Below are 19,751 nucleotides of genomic sequence, written 5' to 3'. Positions count from 1 at the left end.
GTACCGTAACAAATATTATGCTTTTGGTTGATGTTTGATTTACATTGATAAATTAGTTAACCCTAGGGATATGTTTAAATGGTATAAGATAATAAAAGCTTTTCACTATTTTGCTTAAGCTTTTGTTGTAAGTTTCCTCCTTACCTATTGACTACAAATATGGGAAGGATTTTAAGTAAATTCAACTTAAAGTCTGCTTATGATTTGAAAACCAGGCAAATCTTATCATTACAGTATTTTTATATGGTATCAGCTATATATTTTGTACTGAGAAGGCAATTAAGTTTCCACCACTACTTGAATAAAAATAAAATCTTTGGAAAAAAGCTAAGTTACACGATTTAATTTTGAATTAAAAATAAATAGGAGATTAGTTTTATGGATGTGCAGACATTTTTTTTGTGATTTGAAGAACCAAACTTTCCACTTCTGCTTCCCCTGGGCGATATGAGTAGGCCTAAGCACGTGAGGAAATATACGGAGACACCGTGCGAAGGACGGTTACCCTACTATAGTTCGGCCGCTTAGAAAGCGACCTCCTCCAGCATTGGTTTAGCATTAGCACGCAGGTTGTTTTCTAAGCGGCCGAACTATAGTAATAAATAACTAATGAAAAATATATGCAAGTATTGAATTAAAAACGGATATCAGGGCAATATAATATACTCAATATTTAGAGAATTCACTCTGTATAGATAGTGACATTTATATTACAATATCATGATATAATAAAAGTTAGTAACATAATATGATGACATGAATCAACTCGGTGGTGAGCAGAATATTACAATTCTAAATGGAATAAAACTCCATTCAGTTTTTATTTCTCTGTGGAAAGTTTTGTTCAAATAATCGTATATTTATAAAACATTTAAGAAGTCCTCCCTTAATTGATTAGTTTAAAACATAAGTTGTTGGTCTTCACACTACTTTGATAGGTCTTACTTAAGATGCATATGTATATATTACCTGTATATGTTTTAGAACTGGAGGACAAAAATGCACAGCTATTTTGCCATCAATTAGATAAAGGACAAGACACTGTTAATCTTGAAAATATCGTTTTGTGGCTGAAACCTAATGTTCTGATTGGTAAGATAGACAAATTTGGTAATACTAGCTGAACGCTAAATAAAAGTTACCTGCCTTAATTTATTTTGGAGGAAGAATTTTGATTTTAGCTTCAATAAACTATGGGATGGAGTGTAATAAATAGAATTATAATTAATTAATAATTTAATTTACGGTCTGTGGTGATACGAACACATCACCCATATTAATTTATTCTTCATATAACCAAAATGTGTTTTCTTAAACTTACTTTTACTTTCACAACGATTTACTGACAAGTATCCACTCTTACTTCGATTTCGAAAGGGCAGTTTTTTTCTAGGACGAAAGGAACTTTGAAAACTTTAAGTAATAAGTTTAAAAATGTGGAAGAACTAACTATTTAAGAACTAACCATACATATAGCCTACTTCTAGGTATTGTATTTCCTGACGATAATAAAACTAAGAAAGCATATTTTGCAGGCGTTTCCGGAGCAAAAGATCTGTTCACTCAAAATGTATTAAATAATATGAAAAAAGCCAATGTGGGTCAATCACCTCCAATAATAATGCTAGAGTGCACAATTGGAGAAAGTTATATATACGCTAAGGTAAAGTAAATGAGAGGTAGAGTTACTGAAGAACTGTGATAAGATAAGGTGAAAGATTGAGTGCTTTGTCAGATGCTGAGCATTGAGTGTATTACGAAGCGAGCTCAAAGCTTGAGGGATTTACGTTTTAAATGTAGTTGTTTGGGAATTATGGGTGGTTTAGCAAGTTTGTAAGACCTTGAGTTGTTGTTGGGGAGACTTGGATGGTTAGAATCGGAATTCGGAGGTCAAGGTATCTGAGGTTCAGATAGTTAAGAGGATCTCAGAGTAGAGGCATTGGCCTGAACGGTGTAGCCATCGTGGTGAAAGGTTAGGGTAGAAGATGTAACCTCTTCAACCATGGTGCAAAGCAAGCCTGTCTTTGGTTTCGAAGACTGATGTGTAGGAATACAAGAGAGTCGAATAGGTGAAGACGAGAACGGTGGGTTGACAGGATAGGTATTTGGGTCAGGCTGGTGCTGCAAAGACTCTACTATGCTACCATGTTTTATAAAGTAACGGGGTAATAGTGGGATTAGATTATTAACAATAAAATGCTTGGATATGAATTTTAAAAAACCGGAGCACCTGTAGTATATCACATCTTGTAAACTATTTGTTGTAGGGCAATCTATTTACCGCCAATGAAAAGCTATTCGAGGAAGACTCAGAGGGTGGAAGTAAGAAAAGTAAGAAAAGACCATGGAAGACGTTGTATGACATTTTCCTCACTCGCAGGCAGAACTTTGAGATCGTCCAATGCAACGATAACTACATCTTCCCAGGTATTGTTCAGGGAGTGATTTTGGCTCAGATGAAAAAGGTGCCCAACAAGGTGTTTGCAATTGCAGCAGAGGTGAGTTGATAAAAGTTCTTATGTTAGTAAACTTAACAGGTGTAAAAAAGCTTTTTGTTATTTTTATAGAGTGCTAACTTAAAATTAAGAAATTAAGAACTTCAGTCTGTCAACATAGCTTACTAAGCGTCGCAGTGATCTGGGACCAGGGCTAGGTTTTTGTGCGATCAAAATTAGTTAATATCCTCATAGGACGTCTATGTCCTGCCACTTTAATAATGTCTACCAATGCTACAATACGATTCACTGACTTTAATTAACTTAAAAAATTACTTAGAGCAACTAGGGTACATTACCAAAAGTTTTTACTTCTTCACTCCATTAAGTTTGGGTTTGTCCAGGAGCCAAAGACCTATATGTTTATATGTTTATATGTTTATATGTACCTATATGTTTATATGTTTGTATTGTGAATATTCTTTCTCCACCATTTAATTCCAAAGCATTTGTTGAAACATGCATATTTGTATTTTATTCAATTATTACGCTTATTCAATATATTATTTACAACTCAGAGTGAATCAAAGTTCTTTTAAGGTTATTAAAAAAAGATCTAAATCAAATATCAACTATTTATGTTTCCAACTTTTTAAGACTTGGCTCTAAAAAAATCAATGAAAAATAGTACCTTGCTCACTTTGTCCATTACATGTTTTCCCCTGAATACAATTCTCTTCTCTATTTTTAATGACTGTTGCCCAATCCATTCTTACATGACGAAAGATTTAAGCCTATACCCCGTTACAGACCATGGCATCAGAGTGTATAAAGAAATACAACGATAAAACTAAGAGTATTTACCCTTCCCTGCCAGAATGGATGGACTGTTCTGTAAGCATCGCTGCCGCTATAGTTCAGTTTGCTGTGAAAGAAGGTAAGTGTGATTATCTGTATCGTATTATTATTTTTACATCAATTACTAAAAAGACTCTATTCCTTGCATGTCTTTTTTACTTTTCAAGGGATGTTAGGGTTCATAAATAAGAGATACTTCGTTGTCGTCTCCGGTGATCGAGGCGAAGTTATGATTTTCGATCACTCAATCTTTACAGAAGCTTTTAGCGATCACGTTAAAAAAAGCTCGGATCAAAAGTGAAACCCTAATAGATTATCTTTTAGGGTAAATAATTATTTTTTAGGGGCCCTCGGAAACCCGTTAGGGAAATACGGCCTCGTATTTATCACAGCTTCATCACTTTATATACAAGTTGATCTGTCTTTGAATACAAACATTTCACTCGTTGCAAATTTCTTTGCAGGTCTGTCGAATTTAAAAAGCAATCCACCAGGGATGGAAAGCTGGACTTTAAATGAATACAAGGTTTATGTTAAGGAGAAGCAATACAAAGTTGTAAGTGTTTATTTCTGTAGAGGTAGTAAGAATAAATAGGCCTACTATAATATAATATTATAATAGCTTATTCCCTATATGGGGAATTCGCTAAAACTGAAAGTTGGTTCAACAAGGAGGAAACGACTTCGAAAATGCTTGCATTTGTGATCTGCTCGTTATTCCGGTTGATTTGAGTATGTGGTCATTTTTTGTGGTTAACATGATACATTTTCGAAACCAGCGATGAATTTCAAGTACAATGAAGGCAAATTTCAAAACTGGGTGCATACCCTAAAATGCACATTTATCTAAAAAAGTAGTATTATTATTGTTACCAATCAATATTTTGGATTATACAAATAACGTTGTTGTCATTTTGAAAATATTCATTCATACTGTACATTTTTCGTATTTTCTGCCAACATTGTATCACAAAGTTGCTATGAAAATAGTTTACTACACCACATTGATTCTATGAACATGATACCTACATTTTGTCCAAAGTATGTAAAATGTTCCTCTTCAGGATAAGGCCTCTTATTATTCTCATCAAATAAAATAAATGGAAAATTTGTTACCTATAAGATATAATAATTTGATAACGTATAATGTAATTAAAACTATTAAGCCTCAATTTTAGTTGTATGAAGTGAAGATATTAGCTTAGAACTAATTCCTATAAATTATTTAGGGTGTTCAGTGGAAGCTAAAGAAGAGGATTCGTGAATATCTTAAGACTGACTGTGTCAAAGGAGTGGATGCAAAGCTTGACGGTTTGTCGAAATACATATACCTTCGACAATTACAGGTATTTCAGTTATAAGAACAATAACTTTGAATTTATCTCACAAATTCATGAGCCGATTTTCAATTTTTTTTCACCAAACATTTTTTTTCATGCTCTTTCATTTAAAATGTCACAAGGGGTACCTTGTGATTAAAAAAAAATTAAGTTCCGGGTGGGAGGGGGGGGATATCTCACAAATTTATGAACCGATTTTAAATTTTCTTTCATCAAACATTTTCTTTTTTCATGCTCTTTCATTTGATATGTCACAAGGGGTACCTTGCTATTTAAAAAAAATAAGTTGGTGGCAGGGAGGGAAGGGGGGGAATGTAAATGTAACGTTCAATTAAAAAAAAATGGGCCCCCTACGTCAATAGATGATTCCCGCAAACTGCATATTTCTATCTATTGCGGTTTTTACATAAATAAAGATGCAAGTTTTTAAAAAAACACCCTGTATAATAGTAATAAACATGGGCTCCCTTGTATTATAATTATATATATATAGCCACTCCTTAACATTAGATACTGAGATCAATAGAGAGTAAAGTCTTTACCGTCGGAAGCAGATGGTGAATCTTATATATTTGACTGAGCAACGTCTTAGAATACGCTCATCGGAAAACACAACAAGAGAAATAGTATGTGGCATTTATTCCCCGTATTGAGGAAGTTGAACCACCGGTTTCACACTTATGTAGATAGGTGCAACTCCAAAATCCTAAGCGAGGACGAGTTTAAGAGCTGTCGCGTGACAACTAATATTTTATAACTGGTGTCAACCACAAGCTGTAAACATTGTACTAACTATCAATCTTTGTACTAGGTGGAGAAACAGGAAGAATTTTACAAGTGTATTATCGAGAACTTGGAAAAGATGCTTCCAATAATCTACACTCCGGTTGTAGGAAAAGCTTGCAAAAACTACAAAATTGTCGTTGATAAAGGAGGCAACATTGGAATCACACTTAGCTACAAAAAAGACAAGGGTCAGATTGAAAATAGACTAAGGGAATGGTAAGTAAAACAATTCATGCAAAATTTTGGGGTTATAATTTTCACGATTATCGAGAAAGAAGGGAATTTTTGACATATTCAAAATGACGGCTGTATGAGTAACTTGGAAACGATTTAAATGTGATACTTAAAATGTATTACTGACCCAGTAATAGTACCTTAAATGGTTGGTAAAGAGTTACAAAACACCCTGTAAATACATAATATAGGTACGTCTTGAAAAGGAACTTGTGAACCAAATTAGTTGACAAAAAACAAAGATAATATAAATCCATAGGATTACTACGAGCCTCTTGTTTCAAAATGGAGCTAGGTATCTGCTTTCCAGGCTTCAAAGTTTTGAGATGGGAAATTTTTAAGAACGTTTTGATGGGTTGCCATGGAAGCAGACAGAAAATACATGCTTTATTTGCATTGGGCCTGTTTAGAATTAGTATTTTAAGGTTGTTAAAAGGGGAGTAGTATTTTAAGGTGTTTTTCTTTTATAATAATTGTCTAATTATTAACCGCTCTGCGAAGTCTGGGTTGGGCCACTAGTATTTAGAACATACATCCCTTTGGTGGTTTCTTAGAAAAAAGTAATAAGGAACGAGTTTTATGAAAAACAAATATTTTTGAACTCTTTGAAGTACTGCCTGCTTGATGAAAACCCGCGAGTTTGCAAATTAGTAAAGTTTCTGCAGTGTGTACAGTATATAAACATGCTTATAAATTAAATGGCTGAAATGAAATTAAAATGGAATCCCAAAACAAATAATTATAGATATATTATTATAAGCTAAGAAGATAAAGTCCCAACCAAGAAAAGTTGTTTTGATTTAAATTCAACAGGGGTTTTGTAATATCAGTTTCGTGTGTCACCCTTCTTAAAATCATAGACAAAAATAATTCTTTTTGTCTATGTTAGTACAGTGAATCTTTTGAATAGCACATGCTGTTATAGCGATTTCACTGGAGCACAATGTTTGATTAATCTACATCCTTATTACTTATTTTGGAGCTAAAAGTTTTCAATATAAGATTCTTATTAATAAAAGGCTATTGTTCCAAAATATCATTAGTAAAATACATTATTGTTAATAATATCGTTCCATTACTTTGTATGAATAGTTCTAGTATAATACGTGACTTTCAAAATTTCCTCACAACCCTATAAAAAAGGTAATTTTAAATTAAGAGTTTAAGACATGACTGTATGATACCCATGTTTATCGTTCACAAATCATAATTTAATACTTTTAGACATAACTGACCTCCTTATAGTTTATGTAAAACACATATTACATAGTTTTTTTTATTTGTTCAGAAATTAAAGACTATTTCTATGGCTCATAATCTTTTTCTTGACTTACTCTATCCACAAGTAATTTAAGTATGTTTTTAAAATCACTTTACAAGTATTGTACTCTCTAAACTATCGTAGGCATTATTTTCATTCCAGTAATTTAATGCAACAAAGGCCTGAGTCTCTATTTTCCCTACAGGAAGAATAAGCACCAACCCGAGGTAAAGGCTATCGTAGTAACTGATGGCGGCCGTATCCTGGGTCTGGGTGACTTGGGAGCTAACGGGATGGGCATTCCAGTAGGAAAACTAGCACTTTATACGGCTCTTGGTGGTATAGACCCCAAAGTGTGTCTACCAGTCACCCTAGACGTCGGAACCAACACAGAGGTAATCATTGTTATGTTCCACCTTCAAATTCTAGAACGTAAGGCTCTTGGTGGTATAGACCCTGCAGTGTGTCTACCACACCCTGGATGTCAGAACCGACACAGAGGTAAACGTTGTATGTCCCACGTTCACATCCTAGAACGTAAGGTGCTTGGTGGTATAGTCTTGCAGTGTGTCTACCGGTCACCCTGGATGTCAGAACCGACACAGAGGTAAACGTTGTATGTCCCACGTTCACATCCTAGAACGTAAGGTGCTTGGTGGTATAGTCTTGCAGTGTGTCTACCGGTCACCCTGGATGTCAGAACCGACACAGAGGTAAACGTTGTATGTCCCACGTTCACATCCTAGAACGTAAGGTGCTTGGTGGTATAGTCTTGCAGTGTGTCTACCGGTCACCCTGGATGTCAGAACCGACACAGAGGTAAACGTTGTATGTCCCACGTTCACATCCTAGAACGTAAGGCACTTAGTGGTATAGTCTTGCAGTGTGTCTACCGGTCACCCTGGATGTCAGAATCGACACAGTGATAAACGTTGTTGTTGTGATAACCTTCACATCCTATGACGTAAGGCTCTTAGTGGTACAGACCCTGCAGTGTGTCTACCGGACACACTGGATGTCAGAACTGACACAGAGGTAAACGTTGTATGTTTCACCTTCACATCCTAGGACGTAAGGTTATTGGTGGTAAAGACCCTGCAGTATGTCTACCGGTCACCCTGGATGTCAGAACCGACACAGAGGTAAACATTGTATGTTTTACCTTCACATCCTAGGAAGTAAGGTTATTGTTGGTGTAGACCCTGCAGTATGTCTACCGGTCACCTTGGATGTTAGAACCAACACAGAGGTAAACATTGTATGTTTTACCTTCACATCCTAGGAAGTAAGGTTATTGTTGGTGTAGACCCTGCAGTATGTCTACCGGTCACCTTGGATGTTAGAACCAACACAGAGGTAAACATTGTATGTTTTACCTTCACATCCTAGGAAGTAAGGTTATTGTTGGTGTAGACCCTGCAGTATGTCTACCGGTCACCTTGGATGTTAGAACCAACACAGAGGTAAACATTGTATGTTTTACCTTCACATCCTAGGAAGTAAGGTTATTGTTGGTGTAGACCCTGCAGTATGTCTACCGGTCACCTTGGATGTTAGAACCAACACAGAGGTAAACATTGTATGTTTTACCTTCACATCCTAGGAAGTAAGGTTATTGTTGGTGTAGACCCTGCAGTATGTCTACCGGTCACCTTGGATGTTAGAACCAACACAGAGGTAAACATTGTATGTTTTACCTTCACATCCTAGGAAGTAAGGTTATTGTTGGTGTAGACCCTGCAGTATGTCTACCGGTCACCTTGGATGTTAGAACCAACACAGAGGTAAACATTGTATGTTTTACCTTCACATCCTAGGAAGTAAGGTTATTGTTGGTGTAGACCCTGCAGTATGTCTACCGGTCACCTTGGATGTTAGAACTGACACAGAGGTAAACGTTGTATGTCTGACCTTCACATCCTAGGACGTAAGGCTCTTGGTGGTATAGACCCTGCAGTATGTCTACTGGTCACTCTGGATGTCAGAACCGACACGGAGGTAAACATTGTATGTTTCACCTTCAGATCCTAGGACGTAAGGTTATTGTTGGTCTGCAGTGTGTCTACCGGTCACCCTGGATGTCAGAACTGACACAGAGGTATACGTTGTATGTCTGACCTTCACATCATAGGACGTAAGGCTCTTGGTGGTACAGACCCTGCAGTGTGTCTACCGGTCACCCTGGATGTCAGAACTGACACAGAGGTAAACGTTGTATGTCTGACCTTCACATCATAGGACGTAAGGCTCTTGGTGGTACAGACCCTGCAGTGTGTCTACCGGTCACCCTGGATGTCAGAACCAACACAGAGGTAAACGTTGTATGTCTGACCTTCACATCATAGGACGTAAGGCTCTTGGTGGTACAGACCCTGCAGTGTGTCTACCGGTCACTCTGGATGTCAGAATCGACACAGAGGTAAACGTTGTGTGTCTGACCTTCAAATCCTAGAACGTAAGGCTCTTGGTGGTACAGACCCTGCAGTGTGTCTACCGGTCACCCTGGATGTTAGAACCGACACAGAGGTAAACATTGTATGTCTCACCTTCACATCCTAGGACGTAAGGCTCTTGGTGGTACAGACCCTGCAGTGTGTCTACCGGTCACACTGGATGTCAGAACCGACACAGAGGTAAACATTGTATGTCTCACCTTCACATCCTAGGACGTAAGGCTCTTGGTGGTATAGACCCTGTAGTGTGTCTACCGGTCACACTGGATGTCAAAACCGACACAGAGGTATACGTTGTATGTCTGACCTTCACATCCTAGGACGTAAGGCTATTGGTGGTACAGACCCTGCAGTGTGTCTACCGGTCACCCTGGATGTCAGAACTGACACAGAGGTATACGTTGTATGTCTGACCTTCACATCCTAGGACGTAAGGCTATTGGTGGTACAGACCCTGCAGTGTGTCTACCGGTCACACTGGATGTCAGAACCGACACAGAGGTAAACATTGTATGTCTCACCTTCACATCCTAGGACGTAAGGCTCTTGGTGGTATAGACCCTGTAGTGTGTCTACCGGTCACACTGGATGTCAAAACCGACACAGAGGTATACGTTGTATGTCTGACCTTCACATCCTAGGACGTAAGGCTCTTGGTGGTATAGACCCTGTAGTGTGTCTACCGGTCACCCTGGATGTTAGAACCGACACAGAGGTAAACATTGTATGTCTGACCTTCACATCCTAGGACGTAAGGCTCTTGGTGGTATAGACCCTGTAGTGTGTCTACCGGTCACCCTGGATGTTAGAACCGACACAGAGGTAAACATTGTATGTCTGACCTTCACATCCTAGGACGTAAGGCTCTTGGTGGTATAGACCCTGTAGTGTGTCTACCGGTCACCCTGGATGTTAGAACCGACACAGAGGTAAACATTGTATGTCTGACCTTCACATCCTAGGACGTAAGGCTCTTGGTGGTATAGACCCTGTAGTGTGTCTACCGGTCACACTGGATGTCAAAACCGACACAGAGGTATACGTTGTATGTCTGACCTTCACATCCTAGGACGTAAGGCTCTTGGTGGTATAGACCCTGTAGTGTGTCTACCGGTCACCTTGGATGTTAGAACCAACACAGAGGTAAACATTGTATGTCTCACCTTCACATCCTAGGACGTAAGGCTCTTGGTGGTACAGACCCTGTAGTGTGTCTACCGGTCACCCTGGATGTCAGAACCGACACAGAGGTAAACATTGTATGTCTCACCTTCACATCCTAGGACGTAAGGCTCTTGGTGGTATAGACCCTGTAGTGTGTCTACCGGTCACACTGGATGTCAAAACTGACACAGAGGTATACGTTGTATGTCTGACCTTCACATCCTAGGACGTAAGGCTCTTGGTGGTATAGACCCTGTAGTGTGTCTACCGGTCACCCTGGATGTCAGAACCGACACAGAGGTAAACATTGTATGTCTCACCTTCACATCCTAGGACGTAAGGCTCTTGGTGGTACAGACCCTGCAGTGTGTCTACCGGTCACACTGGATGTCAGAACCGACACAGAGGTAAACATTGTATGTCTCACCTTCACATCCTAGGACGTAAGGCTCTTGGTGGTATAGACCCTGTAGTGTGTCTACCGGTCACCCTGGATGTCAGAACTGACACAGAGGTAAACATTGTATGTCTCACCTTCACATCCTAGGACGTAAGGCTCTTGGTGGTATAGACCCTGTAGTGTGTCTACCGGTCACCCTGGATGTCAGAACTGACACAGAGGTATACGTTGTATGTCTGACCTTCACATCCTAGGACGTAAGGCTCTTGGTGGTATAGACCCTGTAGTGTGTCTACCGGTCACCCTGGATGTCAGAACCAACACAGAGGTATACGTTGTATGTCTGACCTTCACATCCTAGGACGTAAGGCTCTTGGTGGTATAGACCCTGTAGTGTGTCTACCGGTCACCCTGGATGTCAGAACTGACACAGAGGTATACGTTGTATGTCTCACCTTCACATCCTAGGACGTAAGGCTCTTGGTGGTATAGACCCTGTAGTGTGTCTACCGGTCACCCTGGATGTCAGAACTGACACAGAGGTAAACATTGTATGTCTCACCTTCACATCCTAGGACGTAAGGCTCTTGGTGGTATAGACCCTGTAGTGTGTCTACCGGTCACCCTGGATGTCAGAACTGACACAGAGGTATACGTTGTATGTCTCACCTTCACATCCTAGGACGTAAGGCTCTTGGTGGTATAGACCCTGTAGTGTGTCTACCGGTCACACTGGATGTCAGAACTGACACAGAGGTATACGTTGTATGTCTGACCTTCACATCCTAGGACGTAAGGCTCTTGGTGGTATAGACCCTGTAGTGTGTCTACCGGTCACCCTGGATGTCAGAACTGACACAGAGGTAAACATTGTATGTCTCACCTTCACATCCTAGGACGTAAGGCTCTTGGTGGTACAGACCCTGTAGTGTGTCTACCGGTCACCCTGGATGTCAGAACTGACACAGAGGTATACGTTGTATGTCTGACCTTCACATCCTAGGACGTAAGGCTCTTGGTGGTATAGACCCTGTAGTGTGTCTACCGGTCACCCTGGATGTCAGAACCGACACAGAGGTAAACATTGTATGTCTCACCTTCACATCCTAGGACGTAAGGCTCTTGGTGGTACAGACCCTGCAGTGTGTCTACCGGTCACACTGGATGTCAGAACCGACACAGAGGTAAACATTGTATGTCTCACCTTCACATCCTAGGACGTAAGGCTCTTGGTGGTATAGACCCTGTAGTGTGTCTACCGGTCACCCTGGATGTCAGAACTGACACAGAGGTAAACATTGTATGTCTCACCTTCACATCCTAGGACGTAAGGCTCTTGGTGGTATAGACCCTGTAGTGTGTCTACCGGTCACCCTGGATGTCAGAACCAACACAGAGGTATACGTTGTATGTCTGACCTTCACATCCTAGGACGTAAGGCTCTTGGTGGTACAGACCCTGTAGTGTGTCTACCGGTCACCCTGGATGTCAGAACTGACACAGAGGTAAACATTGTATGTCTCACCTTCACATCCTAGGACGTAAGGCTCTTGGTGGTATAGACCCTGTAGTGTGTCTACCGGTCACCCTGGATGTCAGAACCAACACAGAGGTATACGTTGTATGTCTGACCTTCACATCCTAGGACGTAAGGCTCTTGGTGGTACAGACCCTGCAGTGTGTCTACCGGTCACACTGGATGTCAAAACCGACACAGAGGTATACGTTGTATGTCTGACCTTCACATCCTAGGACGTAAGGCTCTTGGTGGTATAGACCCTGCAGTGTGTCTACCGGTCACCCTGGATGTCAGAACCAACACAGAGGTATACGTTGTATGTCTGACCTTCACATCCTAGGACGTAAGGCTCTTGGTGGTATAGACCCTGTAGTGTGTCTACCGGTCACCCTGGATGTCAGAACCAACACAGAGGTATACGTTGTATGTCTGACCTTCACATCCTAGGACGTAAGGCTCTTGGTGGTATAGACCCTGCAGTGTGTCTACCGGTCACACTGGATGTCAAAACCGACACAGAGGTATACGTTGTATGTCTGACCTTCACATCCTAGGACGTAAGGCTCTTGGTGGTATAGACCCTGCAGTGTGTCTACCGGTCACACTGGATGTCAAAACCGACACAGAGGTATACGTTGTATGTCTGACCTTCACATCCTAGGACGTAAGGCTCTTGGTGGTATAGACCCTGCAGTGTGTCTACCGGTCACACTGGATGTCAAAACCGACACAGAGGTATACGTTGTATGTCTGACCTTCACATCCTAGGACGTAAGGCTCTTGGTGGTATAGACCCTGTAGTGTGTCTACCGGTCACCCTGGATGTCAGAACCAACACAGAGGTATACGTTGTATGTCTGACCTTCACATCCTAGGACGTAAGGCTCTTGGTGGTACAGACCCTGTAGTGTGTCTACCGGTCACCCTGGATGTCAGAACCAACACAGAGGTATACGTTGTATGTCTGACCTTCACATCCTAGGACGTAAGGCTCTTGGTGGTACAGACCCTGTAGTGTGTCTACCGGTCACCCTGGATGTCAAAACCGACACAGAGGTATACGTTGTATGTCTGACCTTCACATCCTAGGACGTAAGGCTCTTGGTGGTACAGACCCTGCAGTGTGTCTACCGGTCACACTGGATGTCAAAACCGACACAGAGGTATACGTTGTATGTCTGACCTTCACATCCTAGGACGTAAGGCTCTTGGTGGTATAGACCCTGCAGTGTGTCTAGCGGTCACCATGGATGTCAGAATCGACACAGAGGTAAACGTTGTAGGCCTATGTCTCAACCACAGGCCTAATAGATGAAAACTAGAATATGATGCTGTTAGACTCGTTTTTGGTATAATTTGAGTGTACGTTAACAATTTTATATTGTTCGATTTTCATGTAACAAACCTGTGTTGCAGGAACTACGAGGAGTCAAGAAACATAAGTACATTGGTATAGACATGGGAAGAATAAAAGATAAAGAGTACGATGATTTCATTGACGAGTTCGTTAAAGCCGTTATAGAAGTCTACGGAAAAACTACGCTGATCCAGGTAGGACGATTTAAATGCGTTTGAAACTCCGTACGCAGTTTTATGAATGTTAAAAAGGGTTTAGGTATAATTTATAATATTAATTCTGTTGGTGAATTCCTAAAATCAAAATAGTGAGAGTTTGACAGCTCGCATGATAATGGGAGGGAATATGCCAGATTATGAACAAATCTACCAGAAAATGAGAAATAACGAACAATATCTTCAATTTAAAGTGCCTTGGGGTTGAAAACCCCACTTTGTTATTTTAGACATGTGAATACAAAATATATTTTTTCATTCTTATTCTAATTTTTGTTCTGTTGATTGAGTGCGTGGAGGTTTTTACTGATAGACAAATAATTTAGATAAATTCTGCCATCACTAAAAATATCTAAAAGATATTATTTACTTACAATTATCCACAAACAATTATATGATGGTGCTTTTAGCAGAGTTAAACCTCTGGAATGATACAAATTATTTATTGAAAATAACATTTGCAAAAGGTAACAAAGATACTGTTTTTTTACACAAGGGATATGGTGTACAGGGATATCTATTCTAACGTAAAGAAAATGTGAGCCAATTTAATTTGTTTTAGATTTGAGATTATTAGGGACTTATGTCCCTGCAATTCACTTAATTTAAGATTGAATACATAACTTTCATCAGATTGTGGTTTCAATCAGACATAATGAAATCAAATTCAAAACGATATAACTTGAAAATTACTTATATTCTATTAGTGAGTTTCACATTTTCATGATTTTAATTAACACATTTATTTCTTTAATCTTATACTATTCCCATTTCATAAAAATGATTTATTGCCTTCCCTGTAGCAGCAAACCTAAGTACTTGTGTAACTTAATGCTATTAACACAAAAAGACATTTTACATGATTCAGGAAGTATTTCAGTGAGAATCCAGCAGGCTTATTGAGTGTGCAGGTTTGCTGCGGCGGGGTATTTTGTTATCGTGGCTATTAATTCGCTTAATCCACGTGAATACACAAAATGCATAACAAGTAAAATTATTTACACGTGCTAAAATTCTCTTTGTTTGCTGAATAGGACCATGGCTCTTCCCATGTAAAACTACGAGCATGATGCTGTACCTATGAAATCCCTGGCTTCTGCCTGTTTTCATCTTACATGTTTTGGTTAAGCCTATGCTCCTCCCACTGTTTCTCTCTTCTTCACCTTCTCTAAGAAAACAAGGCCAATTATAAAAATAATGTCTCTTATACTTAATAACACAATCTTTAATATTATATCTTATATGTAATATAGGTATACAGAATGTCCCATAGGTTAGTACAAAAATTCTGGAATAGGGGTTTGAGTCAAAATAAAACGAAAATCAAAAGAATAATTTTTGTCAAAATGCCTTGTTAGCGGGATATCCACTAATTAATTTCTTTTATGTGTTTTATATTTATATCTTTAAAAATATTTAAGATATTCTTATGAAATTATGAACTAAAAGAACACGCTTTTTCTTTTTACAGTCTCAAAATATCGTTGTTTTAATTGGTAGTTAATCGTAATATATTTTGTTTAGTTTGAGGACTTTGCAAACCCCACCGCCTACCCAATACTAAAGCGTTACCAGGATAAGTACACAGTGTTCAACGACGATATCCAAGGGACAGCTGCTACCGCTGTGGCGGGGATCTTGGCAGCGGCGAGGTTCAGGAACACCAAGATAGATGACGCTAAGGTTCTATTCGTAGGGGCTGGCTCAGTGAGTAATTTTAGTCAACTTATTAGTAGATTACGTTGATTTATGATCTTCAACAAGATGATAACGTCACAATAGTTCTCTTTTAAAACTGTCTAACGTTAGAAAACTTTGAATTATTAATATAGCTCATTCAGACATCAATCTCAAAATTGTAAATTTCTCGGAAATAATTTAGAAATTTTAACGAAAGAGGTGCAAGAAGTACCAGCTCTGGCTCATAAAATCTCCATACATATGAATGTAATACTACATAAATTACAGAATTGCGAGGATACAATCCAAGCCCGATTAAAGACGACTGAGGAATTTTAATAAAGAGTTTCTGTAGATACACTTTACTTTTTAGGCCGCACTTGGGATTGGGACACTAATAGTGCAAGCCATGGAGGGGGGTGATATAGAGAAAAACAGGAAGAAGATATATATGAAGGACGTGTACGGACTTTTAACCTCTGAGAAATGTGGTAAATATCAGAAAAATATAAGTAGTAATTGTTTTATTTCTAATCCAAGAATATAAATCACACATCTTGTTTTATAAAAAGAACAGACTTAATACAACAGTAATATATTTCAAATAAATATATTTTATTATACAGACATTGAATTTTTGACATACAACTTTTTGATCTCTGATGGACATTAAAATAATAAATACTAAAGGAAAACCTGCGTAAAGTAACTATTGAATACGGTTTAACAAATAAAATACTACAATCAATATGATTTCTTTTTTTATGCTAATAGCAATAGTCTGGGAATGCAAGACTTTAGTTGAATGAGTTTTAATGAGCTTAATGTCATGTTATGTGAGTAACGATTACATTTATATCGGTGATCATACTACTTAACTACTTTTTACAGGTCATCCAACTCCATTCGATGAAAATGATGGAAGGAGAAAGTTCTGTCATAATGAGGAACCAAACGACTTTGAGAATCTCGAAAACATAATACTATGGTTAAAGCCAAATATACTCATTGGTAAGCAAATCATTAAGCCATAATGGAATCGATTGACAGCGTTGTCCTTATTTTTTCTGACAGTTGAAGATTCAAGTAACATTTTCCTTATAAAATTACAAATATCTGTGAATTTGTGTGGGGTATAACTCTTTTTTGGACTGTTGGGTGGTTTTTAATTTAAAGTATTCTGTACTAAAAAAAATTATTTAAAAGTATTGATCTATGGAATTTAAAAACATTGGAGTTTTCTATTTAAGAAACTACTTGACACATTTAAATGTATTACGTTTATGTAAAAATGGCGGTCACATGTCCTTTTACGCTGTATAGGGATCATAGATTGTTTCATTATAAAAAATATTCATCAAAACTACAACTAAAGGCTCTACCTTAGGACTTACTCTTTGTAAATGAGGAAATCGCTGTAAAATTTCCATCTCGAAGGTTAGTAATAGCGTTACCTGAGTTACACGTGATTGCTTATTGTGTAGAGCTATTTTAAACTGTCGTGCATTGTTTGAGTACTTCTTTATTTTTGTGGAAATGTTCACCAAAATATTAAAACACAGGCCTCAATATGTCCTCCATACGTGAAATTTTAACACTAAACAGACATAAGGCTAAACCCAAAACCACATTCAGTGCTGAAATGGGTTAGTATTGCGTGCCTAAAGTGCTGAAATATGATTATTGATAACTCCCCAAGTAAATGATGTGAATGCATCCAAAATGTCATTAGATCCCCAGGCCCCCATTTTGGTCATTATTGGTGACGTCACTTCCGGTACATCAACTGATGTAGTCCGCCATGGGCGCTCGTGACGTACTACATCAATTGATGTAGTCCGCCATGTGCGCTCGTGACGTACTACATCAATTTATGTAGTCAGCTCTGAACGTGTTAACGAATTCAAGTTGTTCTGCTTTTTTTGTTTTTTTATCAATTATATGTTTAATGTATTTCCGATCTTGGTTCCTAAACATGGTCTATATTTCAAACGTTGTTAGCGAGTTGTGTTCCGGGCTAAAGTGTGTGCCCAGTCATTTATCATATTGAAAAACTCTGAAGTAAATTGTACTAGATAACAAACGTTACTACTTAAGCACACATTTCAAAGATCCTATTACAATTAAAATAAGGCCAATTATAAACCACTGCGATGAATCACGATTATACTTTAACTTTTCTAAACATAAGAACATGTAGTATTGATAAGGTAGGCTGTAGAAAGTATAATATTTCGGCTCTTTATCGTGATGTATATTTTTGGTTAATGAACTAATTGTATGTATACCTAACAAATATGAATCATATTCACAAACAATTTGTTTGACTATCCAAACTGTTTCAGGTGTCTCTGGAGTTCAAGGTCTTTTTACGCCTAAGGTCCTCGAAAACATGGCTGCAGTAAATAAGGAGGTTAGACCCATAATCATGCCCCTCAGCAACCCTACGTCCAAGTCAGAATGTACAGCTGAAGAAGCTTACAAATATGCTAAGGTAAAAATAAAATAAAGGCTTTTTCACCCTCATTATCATAGGCTAACTCAGACTGGTGTCGACGGTAAGTCAAGACGGAGGGTCAACGAAATAACTGCCCTTTTTACGGTTAATTTTATATAAAGGTTACTTACAGTCTTCGCAATCCTGTAAATTGAGCACTACGGCCGTTTCGGAGATAACTCCATAAGTCGGGTGCGTAGTCATCATACACTAATCTGAACTATTTACATATTTACATTTTTTACGTGATTTCTTCATTTTCATTGCGTCAAAGTTTAATAAATAGGTAGTACATACAACACAAAACACGGACACGACACGAAAACATTAAGGCACGTGCACGCCTAAAACCTGACGGCCGACTGAATAAATATGTGTATAAATATGTGTTCAGTCGGTCGTCAGTTTTTAGCCGTGCACGTGCCTTAATGTTTTCGTGTCGTGTCCGTGTTTTGTGTTGTATGTACTATTTATTAAACTTTGACGCAATGAAAATGAAGAAACCACGTAAAAAATATAAATATGTAAATAGTTCAGATTAGTGTATGATGACTACGCACCCGACGATGGAGTTAGCTCCGAAACGGCCGTAGTGCTCAATTTACAGGATTGCGAAGACTGTAAGTAACCTTTATATTTATTACACGCAATCTGCCACACTGATTAATCTCGTTAATTTTATGATTTGTAATTTACTTTCTAGTTAAAGAACCAGAGTACGATCTGTCGTTTGTAAATAGATCTTTTAGCTAATTCCCCATATAGGGAATACGCCATTAACATAGGTCTCATGGTAAGACCTGGGCCTGGGACCGATTTGATTTTTCGTTTTGAGGTCCCCAGAGGCCAAAAACACCATCCGTTCAAATTCATATATATATATATACTGTATATATATATATATATGAATAATGTTTGATAATTATAATGAACTAAAAGGGTACTAATGCTTTCAATTGTTAGTAGCCCTAATCACAAGAATACTTATTTCATGTCCGTTAGCACGATAACTCGAACAAAAACAATCCGATTTTGATGAAATTTGGTATAAACGTGTAAACCTACATTCATTCAAACAAGTTCGTGAACCAGCATGATCGGACCTGGGAACGGGGGTTTTATTTGGTAAAAATTGGGTTTTCCCATTTTTGACCCTAAAAACATAACATTTTTGAATTTATTTCTCAACCATTTTATAGAGCTTAAAAAAGATATAGTTTAGTATATTGAAGCAGTGTTATATGCCTAATGGTTACGAAGAAAATTCAAAGTGTAAATTTTAAATACCCGTGTAATTCTTATGGAGAAATTGAAAACTGTTATAGTTTACTTGTTTATGGATGTATGTTGAATAAACTTTGCATATTTATTTCATTCTATACCTTTGGTCAAAACTACTTTTTACTTAACTTACTTAATTACTTTTTTATTAACTCAGTTGAAAGTTAAGTCTCGGTAACTCACATATTGATTTGATAAGTAACGTTATTTTTGCCAAAACAAAAATGTAATCCTCGCTACAGTTAAAAAAATACCAGCCAGATTTTATTCC

General features: G+C 38.2%; 1 protein-coding gene across 1 annotated transcript in view; it reads left to right on the top strand.

Annotated features, from left to right (window-relative positions):
- LOC128989917 (uncharacterized) overlaps window positions 1-19,751 on the top strand; it is a 38,668-nt gene that overhangs the window by 12,914 nt on the left and 6,003 nt on the right. The window contains exons 10-22 of the mRNA XM_054412049.1: window positions 985-1,092; window positions 1,536-1,663; window positions 2,268-2,498; window positions 3,246-3,372; window positions 3,758-3,849; window positions 4,523-4,639; window positions 5,445-5,635; window positions 7,120-7,309; window positions 13,867-14,001; window positions 15,547-15,729; window positions 16,076-16,193; window positions 16,594-16,713; window positions 18,048-18,196. Coding sequence (XP_054268024.1) covers window positions 985-1,092; window positions 1,536-1,663; window positions 2,268-2,498; window positions 3,246-3,372; window positions 3,758-3,849; window positions 4,523-4,639; window positions 5,445-5,635; window positions 7,120-7,309; window positions 13,867-14,001; window positions 15,547-15,729; window positions 16,076-16,193; window positions 16,594-16,713; window positions 18,048-18,196 — 1,889 coding nt within the window. The remainder of the gene's footprint in view (window positions 1-984; window positions 1,093-1,535; window positions 1,664-2,267; window positions 2,499-3,245; window positions 3,373-3,757; window positions 3,850-4,522; window positions 4,640-5,444; window positions 5,636-7,119; window positions 7,310-13,866; window positions 14,002-15,546; window positions 15,730-16,075; window positions 16,194-16,593; window positions 16,714-18,047; window positions 18,197-19,751) is intronic.

This window comes from Macrosteles quadrilineatus, unplaced genomic scaffold, assembly GCF_028750875.1.
Source record: "Macrosteles quadrilineatus isolate MER2022 unplaced genomic scaffold, UCM_ALF_1.0 Scaffold_3__2_contigs__length_128488019, whole genome shotgun sequence".
NCBI classification, from domain to species: domain Eukaryota; kingdom Metazoa; phylum Arthropoda; class Insecta; order Hemiptera; family Cicadellidae; genus Macrosteles; species Macrosteles quadrilineatus.
Note: the sequence above shows the minus strand (reverse complement) of the source record. Positions and strands in the feature narration are given on the sequence as shown.